This window comes from Leptodactylus fuscus, chromosome 3 (assembly GCF_031893055.1).
Source record: "Leptodactylus fuscus isolate aLepFus1 chromosome 3, aLepFus1.hap2, whole genome shotgun sequence".
Taxonomy (NCBI): Eukaryota; Metazoa; Chordata; class Amphibia; order Anura; family Leptodactylidae; genus Leptodactylus; species Leptodactylus fuscus.
The window spans coordinates 45,054,224-45,082,211 of NC_134267.1; the positions used below are offsets into that span (position 1 = coordinate 45,054,224).

General features: G+C 43.0%; 2 protein-coding genes across 2 annotated transcripts in view; both read left to right on the forward strand.

Moving 5' to 3' along the window:
- Positions 1-838: 838 nt before the first annotated feature.
- On the forward strand, positions 839-15,454 carry YIPF4 (Yip1 domain family member 4). The gene is made up of 6 exons (XM_075267472.1): positions 839-1,166; positions 8,259-8,412; positions 9,166-9,337; positions 11,090-11,167; positions 12,551-12,664; positions 14,046-15,454. Exons 1-6 carry the CDS (start codon positions 1,085-1,087, stop codon positions 14,181-14,183), a joined length of 738 nt encoding a protein of 245 aa, XP_075123573.1. The 5' UTR covers positions 839-1,084; the 3' UTR covers positions 14,184-15,454.
- Positions 15,455-20,969: 5,515 nt separating this feature from the next.
- Positions 20,970-27,988, forward strand: part of EPM2A (EPM2A glucan phosphatase, laforin) — a 42,599-nt gene continuing 35,580 nt past the window's right edge. The window contains exons 1-2 of the mRNA XM_075267499.1: positions 20,970-21,091; positions 25,225-25,482. Of these exons, the coding sequence (XP_075123600.1) occupies positions 25,230-25,482 (253 nt within the window). The 5' untranslated portion in view covers positions 20,970-21,091; positions 25,225-25,229. The remainder of the gene's footprint in view (positions 21,092-25,224; positions 25,483-27,988) is intronic.

Below are 27,988 nucleotides of genomic sequence, written 5' to 3' on the forward strand. Positions count from 1 at the left end.
TACCCCATGGTTTAATGTCACTCTCCAGTTGCCCCATAGTTTAATGTCCGCCTTTAGTTTCTCCCAGTTTAAACTGGGGCACCATGAGAGGAAGTTCATACTGTGGGGTGATTGAAGGGGAACATTATAATGTGGGGGCATGTAATGTAAGGGCTCGTTCACACGTGAACAAAGGGGCGGATTTTGACAGCGGATTTCGCTTCAAAATCCGCCCCATTACAATGGTGGTCTATGCAGACCGCCGGGCGACATGTCCTTTCTTCAGGCGGAAGCCGCGGCGTGCTGGGCCGGGGCTTCCGCCTAGCGGCAGCACCCTCCTATGTTGGCTCATTCATTTCAGCCGACATAGCTGCGACCATTGCTTGCCGCGTCTCTCTCTGTGTCAAAACCCGCGCGGGAGATGCACATGTGAACTGACCCTAAGGGTGACTGTAGGAGCATTATACTTTGTGAGGATCACACAGAGAAACGGATGGGATTTGGCGGAGTCTATTTAGAAGTGGATGGAGCTAAATTTGCCGTGTTGCGTTACGCACGCCGCGTATTTTGTCCCTCTTTCTGTCCTTTGAAATTTGGGAGGTATTCTGGGCTATGGATGGTTTTGCCGTCCACCTTCTCATTAGGATACATAGAAATAAAGAGAGAACTATCAAGTACAATAGACACAATAGTCAGCACTCAAAGGGGACATGACTAAGCAGCCAGGGCTTGTTATTGTCCGGTTTTTTTGTTTTGTTTTTTTCTTTTTAAACAATACAAACTTTATTAGCAGCAAGGAAATTTACACAAACACAACTGGAAAGGTAAACTCCGGAAGAAAGCCGGATGTCTCTCCTAAGCGCTGCGTGGCTGTGAGGGAGGAGCGATCGGACAGGAGAGGACCGGACTTCTGCTCGGTCTGTGTTTTTCACACTGTACCTCATCTGAACTGGTGGTGTCAGACGGTGACGTCACAGCAGAAGGCGGACGCTGGTGTCCTGGTATGTGCGTGACGTCAGGGCGCTCTCTTCCCCACGTAGATCCTGTGGAGCTGGCCTGAAACGTCACTGCCGTCACCGACATCACCCCCAGCAGCAGCAGAAGGATGCAGCCGCCGGGCCCTTCCCTACACCCCCATAACAACAATCCTGGGGACTTCACCTTCGTGTCATCCACCGAGGCGGAAGGTGAGGCCTAGTCCTGACACTTGTCATGTGTGCTCACCTGACCCAACACTGTGCTCTGTCCTTACCTGTACTGAAGTCATGTCTGCCAGCTCAGCTGTGTATATATGTGTATATAGATATGTGTGTGTGTGCCCCGTGTGTTGTCTGCTTGCTAGTTCCTGCTCTCTACAAAGGCTTAGTTCCGTGTTTATATGCTGTGGTATATATACTGTTGTATCTATGCTGTGTATATGTGTCTGTATATATATATATATATATATATATATATATGTGTGTGTGCCCCGTGTGTTGTCTGCTTGCTAGTTCCTGCTCTCTACAAAGGCTTAGTTCCGTGTATATATGCTGTGGTATATATACTGTTGTATATATGCTGTGTATATGTGTCTGTGTGTATATACACTCACCGGCCACTTTATTAGGTACACCATGCTAGTAACGGGTTGGACCCCCTTTTGCCTTCAGAACTGCCTCAATTCTTTGTGGCATAGATTCAACAAGGTGCTGGAAGCATTCCTCAGTGATTTTGGTCCATATTGACATGATGGCATCACACAGTTGCCGCAGATTTGTCGGCTGCACATCCATGATGCGAATCTCCCGTTCCACCACATCCCAAAGATGCTCTATTGGATTGAGATCTGGTGACTGTGGAGGCCATTGGAGTACAGTGAACTCATTGTCATGTTCAAGAAACCAGTCTGAGATGATTCCAGCTTTATGACATGGCGCATTATCCTGCTGAAAGTAGCCATCAGATGTTGGGTACATTGTGGTCATAAAGGGATGGACATGGTCAGCAACAATACTCAGGTAGGCTTTGGCGTTGCAACGATGCTCAATTGGTACCAAGGGGCCCAAAGAGTGCCAAGAAAATATTCCCCACACCATGACACCACCACCACCAGCCTGAACCGTTGATACAAGGCAGGATGGATCCATGCTTTCATGTTGTTGACGCCAAATTCTGACCCTACCATCCGAATGTCGCAGCAGAAATCGAGACTCATCAGACCAGGCAACGTTTTTCCAATCTTCAATTGTCCGATTTCGATGAGCTTGTGCAAATTGTAGCCTCAGTTTCCTGTTCTTAGCTGAAAGGAGTGGCACCCGGTGTGGTCTTCTGCTGCTGTAGCCCATCTGCCTCAAAGTTCGACGTACTGTGCGTTCAGAGATGCTCTTCTGGCTACCTTGGTTGTAACGGGTGGCTATTTGAGTCACTGTTGCCTTTCTATCAGCTCAAACCAGTCTGGCCATTCTCCTCTGACCTCTGGCATCAACAACGCATTTCCGCCCACAGAACTGCCGCTCACTGGATGTTTTTTCTTTTTCGGACCATTCTCTGTAAACCCTAGAGATGGTTGTGCGTGAAAATCCCAGTAGATCAGCAGTTTCTGAAATACTCAGACCAGCCCTTCTGGCACCAACAACCATGCCACGTTCAAAGGCACTCAAATCACCTTTCTTCCCCATACTGATGCTTGGTTTGAACTGCAGGAGATTGTCTTGACCATGTCTACATGCCTAAATGCACTGAGTTGCCGCCATGTGATTGGCTGATTAGAAATTAAGTGTTAACGAGCAGTTGGACAGGTGTACCTAATAAAGTGGCCGGTGAGTGTATATGTGTGTGCGCCCTGTGTGTTGTCTGCTTGCTAGTTCCTGCTTTCTACAAAGGCTTAGTTCCGTGTATATATGCTGTGGTATATATACTGTTGTATATATGCTGTATATGTCCTAGTAGCTCCAGTACAACCACATTGTTATGTGCTGTGTTGTCACTCACCGTCTGTATACACTATATCTACATAAGGAGTCTAATGGCGCTCTCTGCTGCCTCCCAAAAACTGAGCAGAAGGGGCTTCCTGTGTTGTTGGAGAAATAAAGAAGCTTTAACTACCTGGTTGTGGTTAGACATGGCTGCAGGCAGCTGGACCTGTGCCTGTAAAAAGAAAACCATGGCAGTAACCCAGTGGCAAAAATACATGTCAGATTATACTGATGTAGATCTCTGCTGTGTGAACATAGTCGTAGAGGTCAATGAACAATGCAAGAATGTAAGAAGGAACCTACAAGTGTGATTCTATCAGGAGTGGCCTGTATATTGTCACTAGCAGTATATGTCTTGTGTAGTTAGAAGCTCTGGGGATAGTCATCTTCAGTGTTATCGAGTTTTGTTTTTTTCGTGTACCGCTTCTATTGTGTTTACTGTAAGGCTACATCTATGAACTGTCTCCTTCTGTCTCTACCCCCTTCCCCCATAGACTGTAAGCCCTCGCGGGCAGGGCCCTCTACCCCACTGTGCCAGTCGGTCATTGTTAGTATTATATCTACCTGTATAATTTGTGTATTGTATGTAACCCCCAAATGTAAAGCACCATGGAATTAATGGTGCTATATAAATAAACAATAATAATAGATCTACTTATCAGTTTTTGCTACAAATCACAACACAACTTCTTCACTCATGTGAAAGGAGTTGTATTGCGACTCCCTAGTGTGCTGCAAATGCAACTTCAACTTGTAAAAAGTTGAATATTGCTTGACCTTTTTGCGTCTTGAAGTTATGATCACAGCGTACTAGGGGTCGTGATGCAACTCCTTTCAATAACATGCGTGAAGGAGTCTTAGAGTAACTCTATGATTTTTGGCCGTGGAACAGGAGTCAAAGCCAAAATTATTGTGCAGCCTTACCTTTTAAAGGGAGTCTGTCATCAGAACTCAGCCCTACAGATATAGGATAGGGTCATGTGAGTTAAATGATGCTTTCCCCTTGTGAGTCGGCGCCTCTGTCGCTAGGATATTGCTGTTTTTTTTTTTTGTTGAATATGCAAATAAATAATGTTGCCCCAAAGAGGTAAGCGACAACGTCCTCATTGCTCTGAAGAGCTCATTTTAATTAAAGAAGTAATGTGTACAGTATCCATACTGGTAGAAAATTTAGGGCATATTGCTGGCGCCCCAACGATTCTAAGACCCCATGCACACGACCAAGTGTGCTTCCAATGTGGGGCTGAGTTTGCAGTGGAATGCTCTTGGAGTGTCATCAGATTGCATTTCGTGATGCACTCCCCTCTATGGGGGGTTCTGATTCATTTCTTCCGATAACACATATTATTATAGAGCAGTTCCTATCATGCTCTGTTATCGGAACACAATACATTGGTAGCCTCCATAGAGGTGACTGGCAACATGAAATGTATCACTCTGCCCTACATCAGAAGCACATTTGGTCGTGTGTATGGGCCCTAACAGTGAAGGGGCTCCAGTGCTGATTCAGCTGCCCCTTCACGGTCTTTACATGCACTCCAGTGCCCGACCACCCACTGCGTAGGGAAACACCGTGAAGGCGCCACAGCACTAAATCAGCCCTTTGTTCTTAGGGGTGGAGGTCCAATTGGTCAGAACCGTATCTATTGATACGTCATTACTGCTGTAATTGACAGAATGCATTGATGTGGCCACTAGAGATGAGCGAGTAGTATTCGTTCGAATATCGAATCCTATTATAGTCTATAGGAAAAAACGGGAATGTTGTTCCAGTTTCTATGGAAACCAAAGTTCGACACCTTGGATCCTCCAAGTTCCGGAAGTAGCAGGACGAGGAGCACGAGGAGGTTTTTGCATTGAATTCAATGGATTTTTCCTGTGAGGTATTCGACCGATACGAGTATTTAATCGAATACTACTCGTTCATCTCTAGTGGCCACATATATACTACTAGGAAATGGAGTTGAAGTGCATGGACAGGACAGGAGTAGCCGCTACTTGGAGAGGGTTTTTTTTTTTTTTTTCCTTGCTAGTTCACACGTAAAAACCTCCTGGCTTATTTTGGTCCCGAAAAAAACGCTTCCTGATTAGGAAGCGTGTTTTTTTTTTTACCTTGAGGCGTTTTTTGGAGCGTTTTCTTCAGCAGTTTTTGGTAAAAACTGGTTCAGAAAACGCCAGGTGGTTTTCCCCTCCCCTAAAGTGAATGGACTGTAAAAAACAAAAAAAGGTAAGCGTTTTCGGTCACGGTTTTTTTGCAAGAAAAACGCTAGGCATTTTTCGCCTCCCATTCACTTCTATTGCTTTTCTCAGGCAGAATTCGCCAGAAGAGAGGTCATATCTGCTAGCAGAAAAGCGAAAGCTAGCAGTCTCCATAGGTCACCATTGTATGGAGGCAGATTTTGTCAAAATCTGCCTCATTGCCCAAGTGTGAAATAGCCCTTAGTGTACGGCAGATGTTCCAGCTTGGATTTGAGCAGGTCACGTAGTTACAAGCTCTCTCAGGTCTCTGCTGTGTTAAACATCTTAGATCCCGCCACATTGTTCATGATGAGACATCTCTGATCATAGGCTATTAAAGGTGACTTCTCAAGTTACATAGTGATGACCTGTCCTTAGAATAGTTAACAATAGGTGGGGTTTGCTCAGGTGAGTGCTGCTTCCACCTCACTGGCCACTGACATCATCTTCATTTGTTCCATAGCCTGAGTGCAGCTCTGCCCTGTAAAAGTGAATGGGGCTGCAGCCATGTCATGTACAGCGCTGTGATTCGTATTCATTTGCCACAAAGCTTAACCAAAAGCTGCAAAACTGATGGGCGAGGGTCTCCTCAAAATATAAAGATATTTATCCCATATGGTACCATAACATGTAAAAAGAAAATATCGGTATACCCGAGTCGCCTTGATGCTTCACCTCCCTCCAAAAAATTATGTAAGCAAATAAAATAAATATTAGATGTTCCCCTGTGTGTATAAGTTACATTATATACCCGAAAAAGGCTCAAATTAAACTCTCAGTGGCCCTAGGTCTGCCATTTTCGTACTAGGCAGGGCCTAATAGGATACCTGTTAGTGTTAGGCTTTATGCTTTGTCAGTATGTTAGCCTTTAATAACTAGCAGACTGACAGATTCTTTTCTTGTGTCTTATCACAAGTTGGTGTAGGAGGCCAGGGGCCATGAGTCTGGAGGCAAAAGTCAGGGCACGTCCTATTCTTGTCCATTGTATAGCCTGGGCTCGTTAATTGAAATGTAAAGGTCTGTGGACAGCATGGCGATACATTGATCTAATTAACGTGCTATCCGTGCCATTTTCTAACGGCCCAGCATACGTTTGTGTGCATGTAGCCTTATGCTGACAGATATAGAAATATTTTATTGTATTATCAAAGAAATCTAGTAATTAAGTAATCTAGTGATAAAGTGAAAAAAGTAAGTGGAATTTTATAAAAAAAAAATAAAAAAAATTGCATTTGACCCATTTTATACCTAATTACGTTTTCTGTTAATCCCCATAATAAAATGCCTACTCTTCCTAGTCCTGCTGTATCTTCTGCCGATTGATGTTGGACCCTCTCAGATCACTTACTGGTGACCTCTCCTGTAGGAAAAAAAATGGATTTGGGTTCGGGCGGTTGTGTCATCAAAACACATGGCAATAAACTAATCAAAATATATATTTTTAAGTAATTCTGTAAAGTTATTGTCGCTTTTTTTCAATGTTTGTTTTATATTCCCGGCCTTAAAGGGAATCTTTCATTAGAGAGATTAGAAGAAAGGCTATTCTCCTCTTACCTTCATTATTCTGAGCCATGCCGCTGTTCCTGAGAAATATCTTTTCTTCCTTATGTAAATGAGTTTTCAGACAGCACAGGGGGCGTTCCCTGTGCTGTCTGAAGACTCTCCAGCGATGCCTCCATCTTCTTCTCTGCCTCTACCTCGTCACAGTCACATCTTCATCCAAAAGCACCGACTGTTGTTTTTATCCCTTTACCAATTATGGACATTTTGTGCCCCAGTATATATTCTGCAAAGACCAATGCTTTTTTTTACTGTATTGCTTTAGAGTTGTGAAAATTGCGTACATAAATAATTTTTTTTTTTTTTACCCCCTACACAAGTCACCCCTACTGCTCCTATTCAAAAGTTTGCACCTCAGTTTTGAATGGAGCGGCAGGGAGGACAGACAGCACATGCTGCTCCTTTCATTTCCGTGGAACTGGCAGAGATAGCCGAAACATGGCAATAAATACAGTGGAGGCCAAAAATAACCGCACCACCAGTGGATTTTGTTAAATGTATGTGATGCGTATAAATGGAGTCCCTGCAAGTGATATGTATACCTCCTACTATGAAAATCGACGGAAAAATGTCACGTGACATCATGTACAAAATTGCCAAATACTGGTCATCCAGGAGAGAAGAGGATAGAAATGGAAAAAGGCGAGAAATCATTTTCGCTACAATCATTACATTTTGTGAAATGGTGCGGTTTTTTGGCCATCACTGTAGTTAGGGGGCGACTGGCTCTGACTGGAATCCCTCTTAAAGGGGTTGTCCAGGCTAAACTTTTAAAGATTAAATCTGCTGGGGGCAGTGAAAAAAAAATCCATATTTACCTGTCCCAGCTGCTCTGTTGTCGTCCCGCGTCTTCTGGTTCGTTTGCTCTCCCAGGTCTCTTTCGGCTTTGTGCTGAAGCTGCTGATTGGCCTCAGCGGTTACGCCATTCAGCAGCCTCAGGAAGAGGACCCGTGATATCACAGGTAGTGACATTAAGACATTGACCTCAGCACAACGCTGGAAGAAGCCGCAAAGGCAGATGAACCGGGAGGCACAGGAGAACACTGGAGCAACAGGTGAGTATGCATGTTTTTAACTTATTTTTTTACTCCCCCCCCCCCCCCCCAGCTTATTTAAACTTAAAAACGGTTTTCCATTTTTGCCTGGACAATCCCTTTGAATTTTCCCTGCAACACCACTATGAAGGATGTTAAAAAGGAAATGGTTAGCAGTTCCAGTAGAGGGACGTTTGGTGCTCAGCCTCCTATCTAGTAAGGATGGTCCAAAGCAGAGAATCCATTTAATTCCATTGGGAGCTCATTTAATGTTTTTTTGTGACTTGCTGTTATTGGTGTTAACCTTTGACAACTCTACTCCAATTGGTTCCATGGGGAACCTTAATGTTTTCCAAAGGAATTCATGTGCTTTTTCAATTAGATAAAAATGGGCACTCACATACCAAAAAGCATTGCCCTGTACTATATTTACGAAAATGTGATAAAACGGCCTCTTTTGCTTTAATCTGTGCTTTTTCTCTTCACTTTGTAGACCTTAGTGGCTCCATAGCTGCACCTGATGTAAAGTTAAACCTTGGTGGAGATTTTACGAGAGAATCAACAGCCACAACATTTCTCCGACAGAGAGGATATGGGTGGTTGCTAGAAGTGGAAGAAAATGACCCTGAAGACAATAAACCTCTCTTGTAAGTCTTTGCCTAGGTTGTGATTATTGTAAGTATGTCCTAACTGTATGTATTATACAGTCTTAAAGGGGTGTTCAAGACTGGATATTGATGGTCTGTCATAGGATACAACATCACTACAACATCTGGGGCAGGAGGGGAGTCTGACACCCAGCTCTCCAGCAGCATGGAGCTAGAAGCAAATGGCACCGTAGGTTGTGTAGTGGTCATGTCATGGTATTGCAGCTCAGCTCCCATTCAATGTAACATTTATCTTCATAAAAGACAACATTTAAGTGTGTGGTAGCGGCACTACTACCAAACTGTAAGTCAGCAGGTGGCATAAAGGTTGGAGGTTCACCATAATTGTTCATTGTAGGACTTGAGACATAAATAGGCCCAGAATTACTAATTGTTAGTATGAACTTTGCTTAGGCAGACAGTCTGAAACTGCCCCAGTTTATTACACTGTCTTATGCTGGATGCTAAATATGGCATATCTTTAGACAGTCTAATACAAGTTTATACCTCCTTTTAGTTGACTTACTTTGTGATACCTTTGTGTAGTGGTCTCCCACTATCGTCACTCTCCTAATGAGGAGGAGGATGAATGATGATCATTTAGGAGAGCTGGTGCCGACCAGGGTCAGCAAGTGGGCAATTTTACCCAATAAACTGCTGCCTTATTCATGCTCCTGGCTGCATTTGGTACATATTCATGGGATTTCTATATTTTTGAAGAGCAAAATCTAATTTTCACTTTGTGTTTTACAGGGAAGAGCTGGACATAGACCTTAAAGACATTTACTACAAAATACGTTGTGTTCTTATGCCAATGCCATCCCTGGGATTCAACAGGCAAGTCGTACGAGACAACCCTGACTTCTGGGGACCACTTGCAGTTGTTCTGTTCTTTTCCATGATCTCCCTGTATGGACAATTTAGGGTATGTACGACCCCTTCATATAGGTTAGATATTTCCTGACACCTATTAACTGTTTTGCATGAAATGCCTTTTGCATTTCCTTTTGCCTTCTTCTTTCCTGTCTATTATCTAGTACTCCTTACCAATGTTAAATTACCATTCACAACAACCTTTCCCTACTTTTCACCCTTTAAGCGGACAATACCTTATAGGCAACACCTTAGATTTATTTTTTACTTATTTATTTTTAACATGTGTGTTCACCTTAGAAGGCTATATTACAGTTTTAGAATGCCTCTACATAAAATTCTGAGTGAGGGCTAGACAGTATCCCCCTACATGTATCTGACATTTGCCTCTTAATAACTATACCGTGGCAGGCTCAGAGCTATAATAAAAATTCTGCAGGCTTTAGGGGTAAAATCTTTCAGCGTTCCACGCTCACAAGTCTGCACAGATCTTGTTCTTGAATCCTAGAAAGAGTAACTTTACACTAGGCCTTGTTTTGTAATCCAGTTTAGGGAAAAAAAAAGCAGCTGCCCTACTGCATTACATGAACTCCATTGAGTTGATTCATTAAAGGTTTTAGTTTAAGATAGTACCAGGCTACTGTTGGAGACTCCAGCAAAATGTCTGGAGGACAAAGTCCTGCATGGCGGGCTCAGGCTTAAGTTTACAGACATAGAATATCGATCATACCCCATTATAGTATATGGGGTCCACCAGGCTCTTTCTGTAACAGCTGTTTTAGCAATCTGCCTAGTGTGAACCATAGCTTCAGACACTTATTCTCTAGCCTATCACTGGGGGATAAGGTGTGTTACGCTGGGTTCACACCAGCGTCTGGACGGAAACCTGTCATGCCAAGTCTGGCTGTGAGCGTTTTGAGCTCTCCGCGGCGAAACTGTTTTTTCTAAACTGGACACAGAGTACTGCATGTCCAACTCTATGTCCGGTTTAAAAAAAACGGTTTTGCCGCGGAGAGCATAAAACGCTTACCGGCGCTCACGGCCGAACACTTTTCAAACCCATTCAAATGAATGGGTTTAGAAAGATGCCGGCAGGTTTCAGTCTCTGTTTTGTGCAGGAAACGAAAACCTGCAGAACGGAGTGCTGGGCGCAGATGTGAACGAGCCCTTAAAGGGGATGTTCCACAACTCCTTTTAAGAGATTGTCACAAATAGACACTCTGCAGGGTGGGGAATAAGTGTCTTATCTGTATGGCTCCCACCACTTGGACCAGCTTCCTTATTGCGAGTTTAGCTGTAGTTTTTATTGATACTTATTTATAACCATGGATAGTAAATCGGATGCACTGTTGGCTTTTCCAATATGAGCCCCAGTACTGGACCGATATCTCCCCACTGTCAAAAGGGCAGCTTTACAGCTCCGTGTCATTGCTGAGCTGTAAGGAATGTACAAGTCTATGGAAGAGTACAGTCGGGGGTGGGGGTGTTCCTCACAGCCCAATGATGATGCTGAGCTGTAAGGCCCGCCTTCTGACAGTGGAGAGATATCGGTGCAAAATTAACGGCACCAATATCTCCAGCACTGGGGCTCATATCAGAAAAGCCACTGTTGGCTTTCTAGCGGTATATAGCACCACACATCTATGAGGACTTGATCACTCCTCTTTAATTCTATTTTTCTGTATACAAACACTTCCACTGTAGCACTTGTTGCCCACATGTGAATAAGATATAGATATCTAAACTTAGTAAAATGTGTAGAAAACAGTCTTACTACATTCATTTGTTTGTGTATTGTGTAAAGGTTGTGTCTTGGATCATTACAATTTGGATATTTGGATCATTGACCATTTTCCTACTGGCACGAGTCCTCGGTGGAGAAGTAAGTAAATATTCTTTTAATGTTCTGTAAAAGAGACCACAAAAAACATTTGGGGAGGGGGGATTTATATTTTAAGAAAGTACGCCAGAAAAGTGGGGTAACAAAAAAAAGTTGCATAATGTTTTTTCATATTTACGTAGGAATTAAATTTCATGAATTAGTGGATCTGTACTTTTTTTGTCTGACCCTGGCTGTTAGTTTCATGAAGCAGTCGGGTTGTGGTAAAACAGGAGTTGGTCGGTGGTTTTGTCTACAGACTCCATAGCCCTGGATAAGGACCTGGCAGCTAAGAATCCTAGGCTTGCCAATGTTGTGTTACTTTTCAGACCAGCGTGAATAGTAACACAAGAATTTTACCATAAACTGTAAATAAAAGGAAAAAAAAAACAATTTAACATTCAAAATAATACCTTAAAATGTAACAATTCTAATCTCTCCATCTGTCTAGATCAGTGGTTATAAACCTGTTGTACATGAACCCCAGGAGGTACTCCCTGCAGTCCCTGGGGTATATGGCATGGTTGCATTGCATCTAGGACACATACTTGTGCATGGGCACCATCCTTACTTTAGCAGCACAATAAGCATTTCCATCAGTACTGATGGGGGTCCTCATTGCAGTTACTTGCACCCCAAGAGTGGTGGGCTGCGTTTATCATTTACCTCTCAGCTCCTCATTTCCTCTTTTCTCTGAATGCTAACTGTACAGCAGGCCCCAAAGCAAAGAGAGGAATCATGGAGCAGAGTGGTGAGTAGCACATGCAGCTCACCACTGGTCTGCCAGTAACTGCAATGAGCACCACCGTCAATACTGCTTGTAAAGTAAGGATGGCACTCATGACCATGTGCAGATGTTTGTTATTAGCAGAGGGAACTGCATGCAGTGGGGGTGGGAGCACTGTGCGGGCTATCATCAGAAGGGCGTTTCTGACAGTTAGCCAGGGACGCCCTTCTGCCCAGCAGCGCCTATCGCGCTGTGCTCTAAGACTGGGGAGGAACACCCCCTCCCCTCCTGATAATACTCGTCTATGGACGAGCACTGTGAGCAGAGGGAGGGGACGTTCCTTCCCGCTCACACTGTACAGCGCGATAGGCGCTGCTGGGCAGAAGGGCGGCCCTGGCTAACTGTCAGAAACGCCCTTCTGACACTAAAGCGCTACGGCCCCGGGACCGATAGCGCTTTACACCGGGCACAGATCGGGAAAGCCGATAGTGCGCTGAATTCAGCGCACTGTCAGCTTTCCAGCAGTATATAAAACTGCATGTGCCCGATCTGATGAAAGGTCCTCTTTAAAGCTGAAGCCAATGTTACACTGACATGAACTGATGAAAAATTGCATAAAGTTTGGATGTCGTTTCATTTAGTTTTTTTTCTGTCTGTAGGTGTCTTATGGACAGGTGCTTGGCGTTATAGGATACTCCTTACTTCCATTAATTGTTATTGTCCCAGCACTTATAGTTGTTGGGTCCTTTGAAATTGTGTCCACGGTTATCAAGGTAAGTGGTCTCCACGTTACAAACTAAAACTAAAGGTTTGAAATACAGTTTTTTGTGGACTATAAAACCCATTTTTTTTTTTAGCAACGGAAAACCTTGCTAAAAAGTACTTGCATCTTCCTTGCCTAAACCTGGGGTGTGTCTTAGGCTGGTGTTACACGACAGTAAGTTTAGTCCGCAAATGGTCTGCAATTGTGGGTTCTCAATTGCTGACACATTGTATTCAGTGCGGCCTCTTACTCCACCGGATATTTTATCCGTGGTGTGCTGTGACCGAGGTCCGCACTGATTACCGCAGGTCCGCAAAGTCAAATACATAACGGCACTGCACGGACTGTCCCATAGAACTCTATGGGAGCGTGCGGCTGGACACGGACGTCTGCAGAATGAGTATTTGGAGTGAAGTTTAGTATTGCTGATCAGAAATTTGTGGACTGTAAAACCACTACAGTCGTTTAAGACCAGCCTTAGCCATGTTTTGTCACTAAAAAAAATTGCCAGCTAGTAGGGTTGAAAATAAAGACTTATGTCCTTCCAGTTCAATCAAGGGAGGGGGGATTTTAATGTTGCAGTTTCTCAATTTTTTTCATCTATAACGTGGAGATGAATCATGGAAATTTCTAGGGGCATGTCCAAATTTACATAAAATATGTAAAAATACAGTAAAAGAAAATGGGTGGGGGGTATAATTTAAATGTGTGATTTTGCGTATTATTAAATCAGCCTTATTGGTTTTGTTTATCAAACATCAGAAAAAGCAGATACAGATACAAAATTCCAATGTCTACAGATTCTTTGGGATCTTACTCCTTGTTAACATCTCCGTTTGGTAATACGTTCGGGAAGTCCGCATGGGGACCCCCTGAACAGACTACTAAATGCATTTGTAAGCGCTGTGCAGTAAAAGCACACAGACCCCAGAGACTATAATGGGGTCCGTGTGCTTGCCGCGCGCTGCCCGCACGAATCATGCGGACAGGAAAGTAGATTGTGAACTACTTTCCTGTCCACATGTTCTGTGCGGAGATCTCACGGCAAGCACACAGATCCCATTATAGTCTATGGGGATTCGTGTGCTTTCACTGCACACCGCTTGCAAATGCGTTCAGTAGTCCATTCCGAGGGGGGGTTCCCATGCCGCTTCCCCCGAACAGATTACCGACACAGATGTGAGCGAGGGGTTAGTGAAGATGATATTCAGTGGGAGCTATATCAATCTGCGTCACTATAGAGTAAGCTGTGGGCTACTAGAATTTGCTCAGGTTGCGATTTACACCAGCATTGAGCTGCAGGGACCATAGGAAATGAGCTATTGTGTTTTGCAACGTGCTAAGTTGTGCGGTTTGACATGAATAAGAATGACTGTGCTTTTGTTTTGCAGCTTTTTGGCGTGTTCTGGGCGGCGTACAGTGCTGCATCTTTATTAGTGGGAGAAGAGTTCAAGACAAAGAAGCCGCTTCTCATTTATCCCATCTTTTTATTGTACATTTATTTTCTATCTTTGTACACTGGAGTGTGAGAATCAGACGCCCTATTCATTTGGTACAGTGGTAACGTGTAATGCTGGATGGGTTGGCGAGAGGACTCTGCCTCCCAAACCTTTGGTGTGTATGACGCCTATGTGTATATATTAAACCCAGAGATCTTGTCAGGGGACTTATTCTCTATGGCAATATGGTGCAGGCCCGTCTGACATAGGAGGGATCAACAAAGCAATTAAAGCTCTAACTTTTTTTATAATATTAGCGTTTGTCTTACATTGAATCTGAAAGAATACCTTGAGCAGCATTTCACTGATCTTTTTCACCCCCTAAATGATGTATATATAGCACATGACTGTTATCAGATCCGAACATGTAATGTTCTTGGCATCTGTGCATACGCGCCAACGTGGATTTATTTTAAAATTGGCACAAAGAAGACATCTGTGCAGTTTGCCCTGGATGATAATAAGAAATTTTTAGTTTTCTTTCCGGGGTGACCTTCTATCTTTTTAACTCCAGTTCCCTATTGATAACTGAAACGTACATCCTATAGACTGGTTACAGATAAAATATTGTACCAGACTCGGCAGTTTATGATCATTTTAATTTGAGACCCCCCCCCCTCCCTCCCCCCCAAAAAAATCAAGGATTCCCATAACATGAGCTCTTTTATGTCTGACCGTGTCATTCAAGAAGATAAGTGCCAGCTAAGAACATATTCTTATATATTGAGATGTTCTCTGTTGACTGTTGTAGGCCTGTGCGGTGAGCAAACTCCCATCATGGCAGACCGGAAATCTTCTCTAGGGAAAAAGATCTGTTCACCAATTTTAAGTGTCTTTATTGAGCGATATTATATATTTTTTAAGTTTTTTTTTTTTTAAGTTCACTAGTTTTTTATGTCCTTTTTTTTTTTTTTATTCACGTACAAGGGAAGTGGGTAGAAAACCTGAGAACACGTGTATTGATGGAGGTCTGGGTCACTATTTACATGATAGTTTTTCTGCAGTTTGCACTTGTCGCACTGGAGCCAAGTCGTAGTTGCATTTTCTATTTTATAGGTCTTTATTTCACTTCACACTCGCACCTTTCCTGAGATAAAAAGTAAACTTTGCCCTTTCTGTAACATAGAAAATCTTATATTGCTGCTGAAAAGAAACAAAAACCGAGGAAAAAATATCCCTAGATTAAAGTGCAATTGTGTGGGACGGTGTACTTTTTGGTGGTTAAAGTTTTTTTTTTTTTCTTTTTTTTATCTTCTTTCAAATTATTCTGTAGATATGGTAAATAAATATTTATGAATGTTGATTTCAACTAATGTAACAGTTATCGATGTGATATTCATCATTTCTTTAATTCCTGTTACATTTGCAACTTTTTTTTATAGATTTAATTTCTGACTGAATACAGAAAAATAAACTGCAGAGAATAAATATGCCTTTGGATTGTATGTCTTCTGCTGTACATTTCATAAATCATAAAAGGAACTGTAAAGGTGGATTTAATACAACCGGCCAACAAGCACATGTAAGGCTGCGTTCACATGGAGTAACGCGACGCTCATTCTGATACGTAAACACGTGTCAGAGTGAGCGCAGTACAACAGAATCCCATTGACTTCAATGGGTTCGGTCTTACGCGTGCTACCCTTTGGACTCAATGGGAGGCTTTTTTACCTATTGCTTTCAATGTGATACGTGCGTATTACATTTAAAGCAATAGGTAAAAAAGCCTCCCATTGAGTTCAATGTGTAACCGATTGCTGTTCTGTTCAGTGTGACGTATAAAGACTATACTTATCTGCGAGCACCAAACAAAATGGAATTAGAAATAGATAAACAAGATGCACAGTCGATATAAAAAATAAAAAAAAATCCTGGTTTTACAGAGCATAAGGCTGAGGCCCAACATTGCGGAAACGTGGCTTATTTCGTTGCAGATTTTGTTGCGTTTTTTTGAGCCAAAGTTAGGAGTGGATTAAGTAGAAGGTAGATGTACTTGTAGCCATTCTTGGCTTTGGCTTAAAAAACCGCAACAAAAAAAGCTGCGTTTCCGCAACATGGAAGGCTGTGGCCCCTTGTTGCAGAAAAGAGTATTTTTTTGTTGCAGATTTGGCTGTTTTTGTTTTTTTTTTTCCAGCCAAACTTAAGGGGCTCTATCAGCAAGATCATGCTGACAGAGCCCCACATATGCGTGAAAAGCCTTTAAAAAGGCTATTCAGGCACCGCTAAAGTTATATTAAACTACCCCCCAGTTTTAAAATAATACCCTAAAAAAGAATGTGATCAACTTACCCATCGTGCACGGTGGGCGGGCATTCAGGGTCCGCCGTCTTCTTCATCCACGCCTCCTCTTCCTCTGATGTCCTCGGGTCCCGTCTTCCTCCGGCGCTCACGAACTGACATTGCTAAAAGAAAAATGTCCTGGGTGTATGCGCAGTAGCCGTAGTAGAAGCAGCATGCTACTGCGCATGCGCCCAGGCCATTTTTTTTTAGCAATGTCAGTTCGTGAGCGCCGGAGGACGGGACCTGAGAACATCGCAGGAAGAGGAGGCGTGGATGAAGAAGACAGCGGACCCTGAATGCCCGCCCACTGTGCACGATGCGTAAGTTGATCATTCTTTTTTAGGGTATTATTTTAAAACGGGGGGGGGTTGTTTAATATAGCTTTAGTGGTGCCTGAATAGCCTTTTTAAAGGCTATTCACGCTTATGTGGGGCTCTATCAGCATGATTTTGCTGATAGAGCCCCATTAGGATTGGCTACAAAAGGAATGTTTTTTGAGCCAAAGCGAGGATTAGATTTCGCAGAAGGGAGAAGTATAAGAGCTTCGTCTATATTTCCCATTCCTTTTGAAGACACTCCTGGTTTTGGCTATAAACACACCCCCCAAAAAAGCTGCTTTTCCCAATGTGGGGCTTAAGCCTAAAAGTGCTCTGCTGTGAAGAAAGGCGTTCCTGACTGTCAGAAATACCCTCCTGACAGTGAAGAGCTACGGGACCGGCACTGACTTTCTCATACAGATTTTTCCCTTATTCAAAATCCTATTTGAATGTGTATATTAAAACTAAATCTCTCCTGTACTTGAGAAGCCTTGCTAGACTATGGAGTGAGTTTTCTGGCTGTTTCTAATAACAACTAGCAGAATTCTAAAGGCTCTCTTGGACTGTAAAGCCAGATTCACACAGTAGATGTGTGTATTTTCAAACTCTACCCAGGAGGAGGAAGGTATAAAGGACTTCTCTACCTTATAACTCAGCTACTCTTTGCTTTGACTAAAGAATCTAGTCTGACTGTAGGTGAGGAACAGTAAGGGTATACAATACAACTTATCGAAAAACAATATATAACCTGTACAGTGGTGTGGTGGATATATACGTTAATGCACGGGTGTCAGACGCAAGGCCCGCGGACCAAATCTGGCCCAGCAATTGGGCCTCAGGCAATATTATAATAACAATAAAGATGGCAGCCGCCAGCATAGTGCCACAGTTGTAGATCTTCCCTACTTTTTTGTGCCCCCCAAATCCTGGTGACGGGCAGCCGTGGCAACCAATGAAATTGCAGCTTGTTCCTGTAAACATCGGGACACACTTGTGTGTGGCAGCAGGATCCTGCAAAGAAGAAGGTGCCCAGAAGGTGGAAGGTAAGTACTCCCACATACACACACTGAATTTTACCCCCAAATCTTTCAACTTCCCTAATAAAAACTACAACCCCCAGCAGCTGCTGATCTTCTCTATCTGTGGAACATCTATGAATAGATAGTCAAATGGTATTCATGTAAAGTTACGGTATTTGATTGCTGTGTGTTCTATAAAATAACACCACAAGATGGCAGCATTTTTCCACAAAAAATAAAAGGTGCTCAGATTTTCTTTGATTTCTAAATAAGATGAGAATATATGAAACTGTTAAGATCCCTTTGGGTAAAAATACACGCCCTACAACAAAGATCAATTTCTTCATAGGACACATGACTGGAAAGCCACCACTTTTAAGACTTTCCTTCTATATTTTATATTTGTATTAAAATTATGCATTCAATTATACAACAGTGCTATATAAATAGTAAATATGTACATAAGAAACATTGTAATATATTGTAATAAAGGGAGTCTGTCAGCAGGACAGTCTGTATCAAACTAAAAATCAGGATTTTATTCTTATGCAAATTAGTTGAAAAGAGATTTTGGGATGTCTTCTCTTGCTGGGGCTTCACTCTTCACTGTAGACGAGGGGAGATAATTTAGAGCAGAGAGTGTAGCCCTAGTAGCAAAAGAAACGCCCCTAAGGCCCTGTTCAGTTAATTTGTATGAAAATAAAACAATTTAATGAAAAAAGAGCTGCAATACAGAAGAAAGTCATCTTTGGAGAGTGTAGGAGCTGCCCTACAAGGTACTGGCATTACTTTGATACCAATTCTCCTGCTGACAGACTCCCTATAAAGAAATCTGTTTCCTCTTCCACTTATTAGGCTGTGGTCTTCCTCCGTACCTGCACTGGGACTATTTATTGATATAGAGCCTGTCTCCATATTCACTTCATACACATGGATGGGGAGGCTGTTAATTTCTTGCGTCATTCTGTAAAGTGGTAGAATCTTATCTTGAAGCAAAGCAGTGTTAAAAGCTCTGACTCTGTAAAAAAGGTTTCTTCTATCTACGTGAACTATTTATTATGAAAAGTTGTCTTATAAGTGGACACATGCATTAAAAAACATTGACAAGTTCATACAAGGTGTTACTCCAGAAGAAACTCAGTCTGGCTGACATGTTTCTGAACTATGAGGTCCAATGTCTTGCTATGTATATAGTGCCTGACCAACGTCCGTGGGATCCAGAAGTTCCAGACCCCTCTGACTACTTCTATAGTGATTGGATGGAAAACTTCTCAGCACAATCCACTCTATTGGCCTCCATTTCTCTCTCTTGGTTCTTTTCCTATCTTTCTCACCGATCATTTAGTGTGTCACTTGCTGGTGCTACTTCTCGTCTTCTCCTTGCTCTTGGGGTTCCTCAGATTTCAATACTAGGTCGCCTCCTCTCCTCACTCTACACAGCCCCTATTGGACAAGGCTTCAACAGATTTTGCTTTATCTGAAACTGAACCTTTCAAGAACTGAATTTTTTTTTGCCTTTCCACCATTTACTAACTGAACTAACCCTTGATATCTATATTTTGGTCCATCGTCTTACCATAATTCTGAGGCAGCGTGCTCATTGTTGTATTTAACATAGACTTTCTCCTTCAGCCTACATATTCATTCACTACCACCAGTGGCGTAACTAGGAATGGCGGGGCCCCGTGGCAAACTTTTGACATGCCCCCCTCCCCTAAGACCTCGACCAACCCCCTCCTCTGCATTCCTGCGCGCTCTGTTATGCCCCATAGTGGCCCCTGCACACAGTATTATGTCCCTTAGTGGCCCCTGCACAGAGTATTATGTCCCTCAGTGGCCCCTGCACAGAGTACTATGTCTCTCAGTGGCCCCTGCGCACACTAAAAAAAAAATAAAACATGCCCTGAAAACTAATCATTTTAGGCAGGCGTATCACATGACCTGATCAAACAATTCTACGTTTCCTCACACTAAGCTAACCTCTTCCTCAACCTGACCCCTCCATCCAGAATTACATCCAGAATTTTGAGGTGGATATTGCCTCAAAATCCTGACCAATATAGCCCGTGTGAACTCAGTCTAATTCTTCTTCTTCTAAGTCCTGGTATTTTGTAATGCATTGTATTAGTGATCAGGCCTAGAGATGAGCGAGTACTGTTCGGATCAGCCGATCCGAACAGCACGCTCCATAGAAATGAATGGATGCACCTGGTACTTCTGCTTTGACGTCGACCGGCCGCTTAACCCCCCCGCGTGCCGGCTACGTCCATTCATTTCTATGCGAGCGTGCTGTTCGGATCGGCTGATCCGGACAGTACTCGCTCATCTCTAGGCCTGATAGGGGCCACTATGGGGTATAATGCTGTGTGCAGGGGCCAATAATGGACATAATACTGTGTGCAGGGGCCACTATGGGGTATAATGCTGTGTGCAGGGGCCACTATGGGGTATAATACTGTGTGCAGGGGCCACTATGGGGTATAATGCTGTGTACAGGGGCCACTATGGGGTATAATACTGTGTGCAGGGGCCACTATGGGGTATAATGCTGTGTACAGGGGCCACTAATGGACATAACACTGTGTGCAGGGCTTAATAAGGGATATAATAGAGCGCGGAGGAGGGGGTCGGTCGAGGTCTCGTGCAACTATAAAAATTATTCATTATTATTATTATAGCACCAAAATATTCTGCGGTGCATAGCCTAAGTCTTGGTTTTTCTGCTATAGCTCCAAATGCAAAAAATCTCCATTGGATTTATCGTACACCTATGCTGTGAACATCCAGTAAGAAAAGTACCATGTCATTTGTCATTTTCAGCACTGTAAATTGGGGCGAATGGAGAATGCATTTCCACCCTTACTTGCATAGCATGAAGCCACTGCCCTGTCCTATAGTAATGCGCTTGATATCCCTCGGAACTGTTTAGTGACTTTCTCCTCAGGATTCAGCATTGCTGGCGGGAGACCTCGTGTGCAGACACCGTGCACCATGCATACAGGTCCCGGGAACCAGCAGCTGGCCCCCCAGTAACCATCTACACAACGCCCCCTGCTGGACCTGCAGCGCACTCCATAACCGGAGCCCTCACAGCATTGCAGCCACGGCTGGAGCAGTCACCGCTATATCCGGCGCTGTAGGTAATGTCTGTGGAGCAGACTCCCGGTATAACAACGTGCACAGAGCGGTATATACCGGCGCGCTGACTCCGCCCACCTCTCTCCCATACACGGTGTGAAGATGAAGGACGCACGGAGTGGGCGGAGCCTGTGAGCGCCCCCGGCACCAGCTTGTCCTGCATAGGCCTGAGCTCTACACACAGGTACACAGGCTGCGCTAATGCTCACGTGCGGTTCTAATGCGCTTTGTTAGCCCATGTTAATGACATCCGTAACGGCATGTAGTTTTCTATTTTTCCTCTCGGGGCGCTAAGAGACTTGCATTGACTATTATGATACAGAGTGTACCTTGTCCTGGGTTATTGCTACAGATCTGATGAGCTGCAAGGACAGCTATAGTATATAAGCCACTTCTATAGCGCCAACATATTCCACAGCGCCTTATAGCTTGTCATCATTCTCTGTCCCAAGTAGCGCTCTCAAGCTAAATGCCCTGACACTATGTCCTTGGAGTGCCCACAGGAAAGCCGCACAGACTCCTTGTTGTCCTGGATTCAGACCCAAGCCCTGCGCTGCAAGGACTAGTGCTGCTAACCACTGAGCCATGCTGTGTTTTAACCTGTTCCAGACCACCCGCTGCCTGTATACATCCCGTTGGTCCACTCTTAAGTATAACTAAACCTTCAAAAGCTTTAGATTTTTTGGCAGCATTTGTGTCATTAACCCTTTACTGACGTCTACCATTCTATTACGGTGCATGTATGGTCTTTAACTATGGCAGATGTTCCCTGGTGTCCACTGCGTTACATCCACTCCTGATACCGTCACTCTGTCTTTAGTCTCCTCCCTCACCTGATGCTTCCTTTGGGGGCGCTCACGATACCATTGTTAATGTCTGTTGCTGTCTTCCGTCATAGGATGACAGCAATGGACATTAAAGGGGTTGTTCAGGCAAAAATGGACAACCCCTTTATCTTTTAAATCAGCCCGGGGCTGTAAAAAAAACCCCATCATACTTGTCCCTGTTGCTCCTGTGTCCTCCTGGTGCATTAGGGCCTTTCTGCTCAATGGTTCTCCTCCGGAGTTCCGCTGATTGGCATCAGTGATCATGTGACTGCTGAGAACAATCAGTGGCTTCAGCAGAACCCAGAAAGAGATCCGGAGGAAGTCACCGGAGCATCAGAGTCAGATGAGTATGCATTTTTTTTTTTTTTTTTTTTTTTTACTGCCCCCAGCCAAATTAAAAGTTAAAAGGATTGTCCAATTTTGCCTGGACAACCCCTTTAAACTGTTGCAGAGAACGGTCACAGACTGATTCTGTGTCCGTTCACGTTGACACTAATCTAAAAAACATGACGCAAACTTCTGTCATGTTTGTTTAGTTTTGTAGCAGAAGATAAAGTCGTACATGCAGGACTTTATCTTCTGTTACAAAGATAGACAAACATGGTGGATGATGGATGATGGCTTCCGTCACATTTACATTAGTGTCAACTGGAACGGAAACAGAAACAGTCTGCGATCGTTCTTTGGGACAGTTTAATGTCCATTCCTGTCATCCTATGACAGGAAACAGCAATGGACATTAACAACGGTAGTGTAAACCCCTACTTGGCCAGTGAGTGTGACTTTAAAGGGATTCTACCATTAAAAAACTTTTTTCTAGGTAACACATCGGAATAGCCTTTAGAAAGGCTATTCGTCTCCTACCTTTGGAAGTGATTTCTGCCGCGCTGTTCGCTCGAAATACCGGTTTGTACCGGTATTCTAATTAGTTCTCTCAGCGATGGGGGCGTCCCCATTGCTGCTTGAAAACCGACTCCAGCGCCGCCTCTACCTTCTTCTGCATCCTCCCCTTCCTTCTTCGGCTTGACGTCGGACGCCTGCGCAGTACGCTCTGTTCGGCGAACTTGCAGTGTTGGCACTATGGCTGTGGGCATGCACAGTGCGTTCGGCGAAGTTCGCCGAACAGAGCGTACTCTGCAGGCGTCCGACGTCAAGCCGAAGAAGGAAGGGGAGGCTGCAGAAGAAGATAGAGGCGGCGCTGGAGTCGGTTTTCGAGCAGCAATGGGGACGCCCCCATCGCATCTCCTGCGCTGGGGGACGCTCCCATTGCTGCAAGAGAACTAATTAGCATACCGGTACAAACCGGTATTTTGAACGAACGGCGCGGCGGAGATCACTTTCAAAGGTAGGAGACGAATAGCCTTTCTAAAGGCTATTCCCACGTGTTACCTGGAAAAAAAAGTGTTTTAATGGTAGACTCCCTTTAAGACAGAATTCACGTGACCAGTGAGCTCACGTTCAAGAGTGGGATACACCTGGGAGGGGGAGCTACTTTCTTGTAAGTGTCACAGTGTAACTGAGTGAAGTCTAAAGAGTGCGGAGAATCATTAGAGTTGTCCCACTGTCCTAGTTGGTGGCCAGGCAGTCATGTGATCTGCCAAATGACGGGGACTGTATGAGCTGCTGGGTCTAAGAGTCCTAGGGTGCAGGACTACTCTACTACATGCTCATGGCAACAACAATATATGTCACCTACTGTACATAAAAATTATCAGAACGGAGGGGGAGAACTCTTTGTTATCAATAAACCACAAAACATGAAAAATGTAAAAAAAAAACCAGACACTTCACCTAAGTTTTTTGTCTCCAAAAAAGTTTCTTATTAAAGACAGATACAAACAATATAAATGGCGTACAAGTACAAATGATAAAGATCTCTACACACGCACGGGTCTAATAAATAAAAATTGTACATATAAGAAAGTAAAGAACATACAACAGGTAATAAAAAAGTCATCAAATAAAAGCAAAGAAATAAGAAATTGGGAGGGTAAAGTGGAAAGGAAAAGCCAAGAGGGAGAAATCACAAACTACATGAGGACAAATAAGTATAAGGTGGTAACATTGTCACATAGTTACCGCTACATGGACATAATAACATTCATAGAGACAGGGTAACAGCTATTCTCAGACCCTGAGGGACCGCCAAGGGCGCAAATACCTTCTAACAGGTCATATGTATCTGTATGAGTGGCCTTTGTCCTTTCATATAGCATGATATGATGACTCCAATGTAGTACAGTAGAGCGTACCCCTGGGGTTACACCATTGGGAAGCAAAATGTATGCGGGAAGCCATGCTAATACATTGAATCAGGCAAAAAACCTTATTATTAGCTCCATTTCTCCTCATTTTTTGTTCAGATTTTTAATGTAATCTTTGCATGTTGTTCTCCCGCCTCCTACCTTATTTATTGACATTATTAATGTCCATTGCAGACATTTGTCAAAGGACATGCTCCAGTCATGTTTGTTATATTACAGTAAATGCAGACATCCAACGAGGGGGCTCCGTATGCTTCTGTCATTTAAGGTCTGTTGCACTCATTCTGTGACACAACAGACATTAAATATACAGTATTGTGAACCTAGCCTTAGTGCAGCCACACAGCAGAGTGGCCATAACAAGGGTAGCAGTGATCAAGCTATCAATATCAGGGTGCACACAAACTACATGCTCCCAGGCCTAACAACGGACTGTGTTTGTGGTTACGTAGAGAGATGAGACATTGTCTTGAGCTTTTATCAGCAAACTGCAGTTAGTTAACCTGAAGATAGAAGCTATGAAAGTAATCTAGAGAACCCTCCCCTCCAGAGAGCAGTGAGTCACATCAACCGTCCTGGGTCAGATAATAGGCTGGGTGCCTTGGCAACTTTATGTAAAGAGCAGGAGGAATAATTTCACATCGAAGGCAAATGGTGCAGCATTTCTAAAGCAATGTATTTAATAAAACTTGTATCAATAGATAGGATCCTTGAAATGGTATTACCCCTTTAACTGATTGAAACATTCAGACTTATATCTGAATCTTGTTTATTGGTTCTAGCTACCTTTTACTATTTGCTTGGTATTGTATATAAATGAATAAAGTCATAATATGGTATAGGCCAGGTTCTTAAGCATAGTCTGTAAAATGCAACATGTCTGGTGACCTGTAGGGATTGTAGGGTTATAGGTTGGACTTGATGGACTAATGTCTTTATCCAACCTCATCTACTATGTAACTATGTAACTATCTGTTTTATAAATCACAGTTAACAAGGATTTTTCTTGTCCAATTCTTTTACTGTTCCTTCTTATACATTTTGCAATGACACATGTATGTTACAATGACATGTACATGTTATAATGACATTTGCATTATCTGTAATATTTTAGTCCCTAATAATTTCAGAGAATGGTTTAATGTATATATAACTATCTGTGATTAGCACTTAATACTTCCAATGTTGAAACCAATAATAATTTGCCTATTATTAATGTTTTATAGTGACCATGAAGGCGATGTTGTTCAGATTTGGCGTCGTCATCACTCTCAGTCACACAGACACTGAACTGTTAGTACTTGGATCAAGAGCAGAGATGGGAGCCTGGGATCCGCAGTTTGCCGTACCAATGAAGCCCACACGCTGCCCTCTGTCTACTATTGAGCCATCTCTCTGGGTGGGAGAGGTAGTGTTGGAAGAACCATGCGACAAATTTTGGTTCAAGTTTATCAAGAAAGAAGCTGGAGTGTTAATTTGGGAAGGTACTAAAGGAAATATTTGTAGTAACTGCATTTTTTTAATATATGCAAATCGATTGTATATGATTTGATTTATCTAATAGAAGGAAATATTTTCTGGACCAAGTTGTCAGGCACTTTGCACATCACTTTTGAGACAGCAAATAAGATCAGATGCCAACAGAGAGTAGTATGGATAGATGATCAGGGTGCTGTGGGGCATAAGAAATGAACCCAACAAACAAACAGGGAGCTGAATTTGGGTTGTCATAAACAAACAGGGAGCGGTGGGGGTGTAATGGATGAACAGGGAGCTATGGGAATGTAATAAATGAACAGGGAGCTGTGGGGGAGTGTAATAGATGAACAGGGAGCCGTGATGGGAGTGCAATAAATGATCAGTATAATGCTCCAATCATCGTATAAAGCATGCATCCAAATAATATATAGTATAATGAGGCAAATTTACACTAGGTTCACACTAGGGTTCATGTCTCCATTGTTCGGTTCCACATTGTTCGGGACCTGAAAGCCGGAGAGCTGCTTAAAAAGCAGAAATCTGATGGACCCGACAGGTAACTGCCAGTTTTATACTGAATCTGGCAGATTAAAATGTCCTCCTTGCAGGACTTTTCTCTGCCGATTTTAGATGGAATTTGCGCAAATGTGCACGTAGCCTTAGTAAATCTGAAATATCGTGCTCCAAGCTTATTAAATGACCCGAGCAAGGATCGAGATTTTATGAAGAGGCTGCAGCGGATGAAGTGCTGCTTAAAGTGCATGTTTGGTACAAGAAAGTTCCTTGTGCCAAAGTGCACCCTAATAGCATCAATGTGTCCCAATGACCTTATAACAACTGTCATACAGTTTCTGAATGCAAGTGCAGTACTGCAACCAGATAAATACAGTGGCGGCCAAAAAAAACGCACCATTTCACAAAATGTAATGATTGTAGCGAAAATGATTTCTTGTCTTTTTCCATTTCTATCCTCTTCTCTCCTGGATGACCAGTATTTGGCAATTTTGTACATGATGTCACATGACATTTTTCCGTCGATTTTGTAGTAGGAGGTATACATATCACTTGCAGGGACTCCATTTATACGCATCACATACATTTGACAAAATCCACTGGTGGTGCATTTTTTTGTCCGTCACTGTAGTGCATGAAATGTCAGATAGATTATACATAAAGCACTTGCAGTTAGATAGTGGATCTATTACTGCATGTAAAACTTGGTGATGAGGCAGATTAATGTCATTAATTTGCCATCTGGGAGCCTCATAATTCTGGTTTTCTACAGAATCATAAAATCAATTTAATTTGTATAAGCCTGCCCCCATCCCTTCAGCAGTGTTGTGCCACTGATGTCTGCGGTGTTCAAGGCGCTGTTTGAACCTTTGTTGAGCACGGGGGTGTGGAGGTGTGTGTGTGATATATATATATATATATATATATATATATATATATATATATATATATATATATATATATATATATATACTTAGCTCGGTAGAAGCAGTGGTGCAGACCCAAACAGTCAAGGCAGACACAAAATGTGTAGCAAGCTTTTCCATTGCAGTGAATGCACTGAGAAACTTTACATTAACAGATGCGTGGAATAAAAAAAAACGAAGAGCAATGTACACGGAGCAGTATGTATTATATTACCGTATTAATATTCACGGATTATCTGCAGAATGTGTACGTTACTGTGCATTATTACACCCCATCCTTTTAAATTATACTACACAGTTCAGTGAGCCGGGGCCTGGGAGAGTCTGATATATTCCATGCAAGGCTTTCACCTCCTGACACCAGCTATGAATGACAATCAACAAGAAAAGAACAAGAAAATCGAGATTAAAATCACTCATAACCTTGCAAATATCTAGAATTTTGTTTTTAGGTGATATCGTTCTGCCTTAACTGTATCCTAATAAATAGTGAAAACATGGCTCTGATAAATAGTGGATTGCTGGTGGATTATTGCTTCTCATGTACACTTTTTTTTTTTTGCCTAAGGAGCTGTAGGGGTTAATGCTCGTTGCTAGGAGGCTAAAGGGGTTAATGCTCGTTGCCTAGGGGGCTATAGGGGTTAATGCTCGTTGTATAGGGGCTAGACCTAGGTCCACAGGGTGTACTGGGCACTTATGCTTATTGCTTAGGGGTTTCTTTACTTACCTGTAGCAATGTCAGTGAAGTTCTCCTTCATCCACTTCATACACGGCCTGGATCGCTTCTCCGGGTCCTCTTTAAGGCTAAGGCCCCACGTCCCATAGCCAACAAACGCAGTGGGAAAAACCATGGCAGAAATGCTTTGCGGTTTTTCTTACAGCACTTTTCACAGAAAGTGTGCAGGGTTTTCCTCTGCAGACTTTCTACTTCCATTATAGCTATATGGAAACTGGCAGCGTTTCCGTAGGTATAATTGGCATGTTGCGATTTGCAAACACACGATCATTTTTTAAATCACAGCATTTCCCTCACACTAGATGTGGTTAAAAGAAAAAAAAATCCCTCTATGTT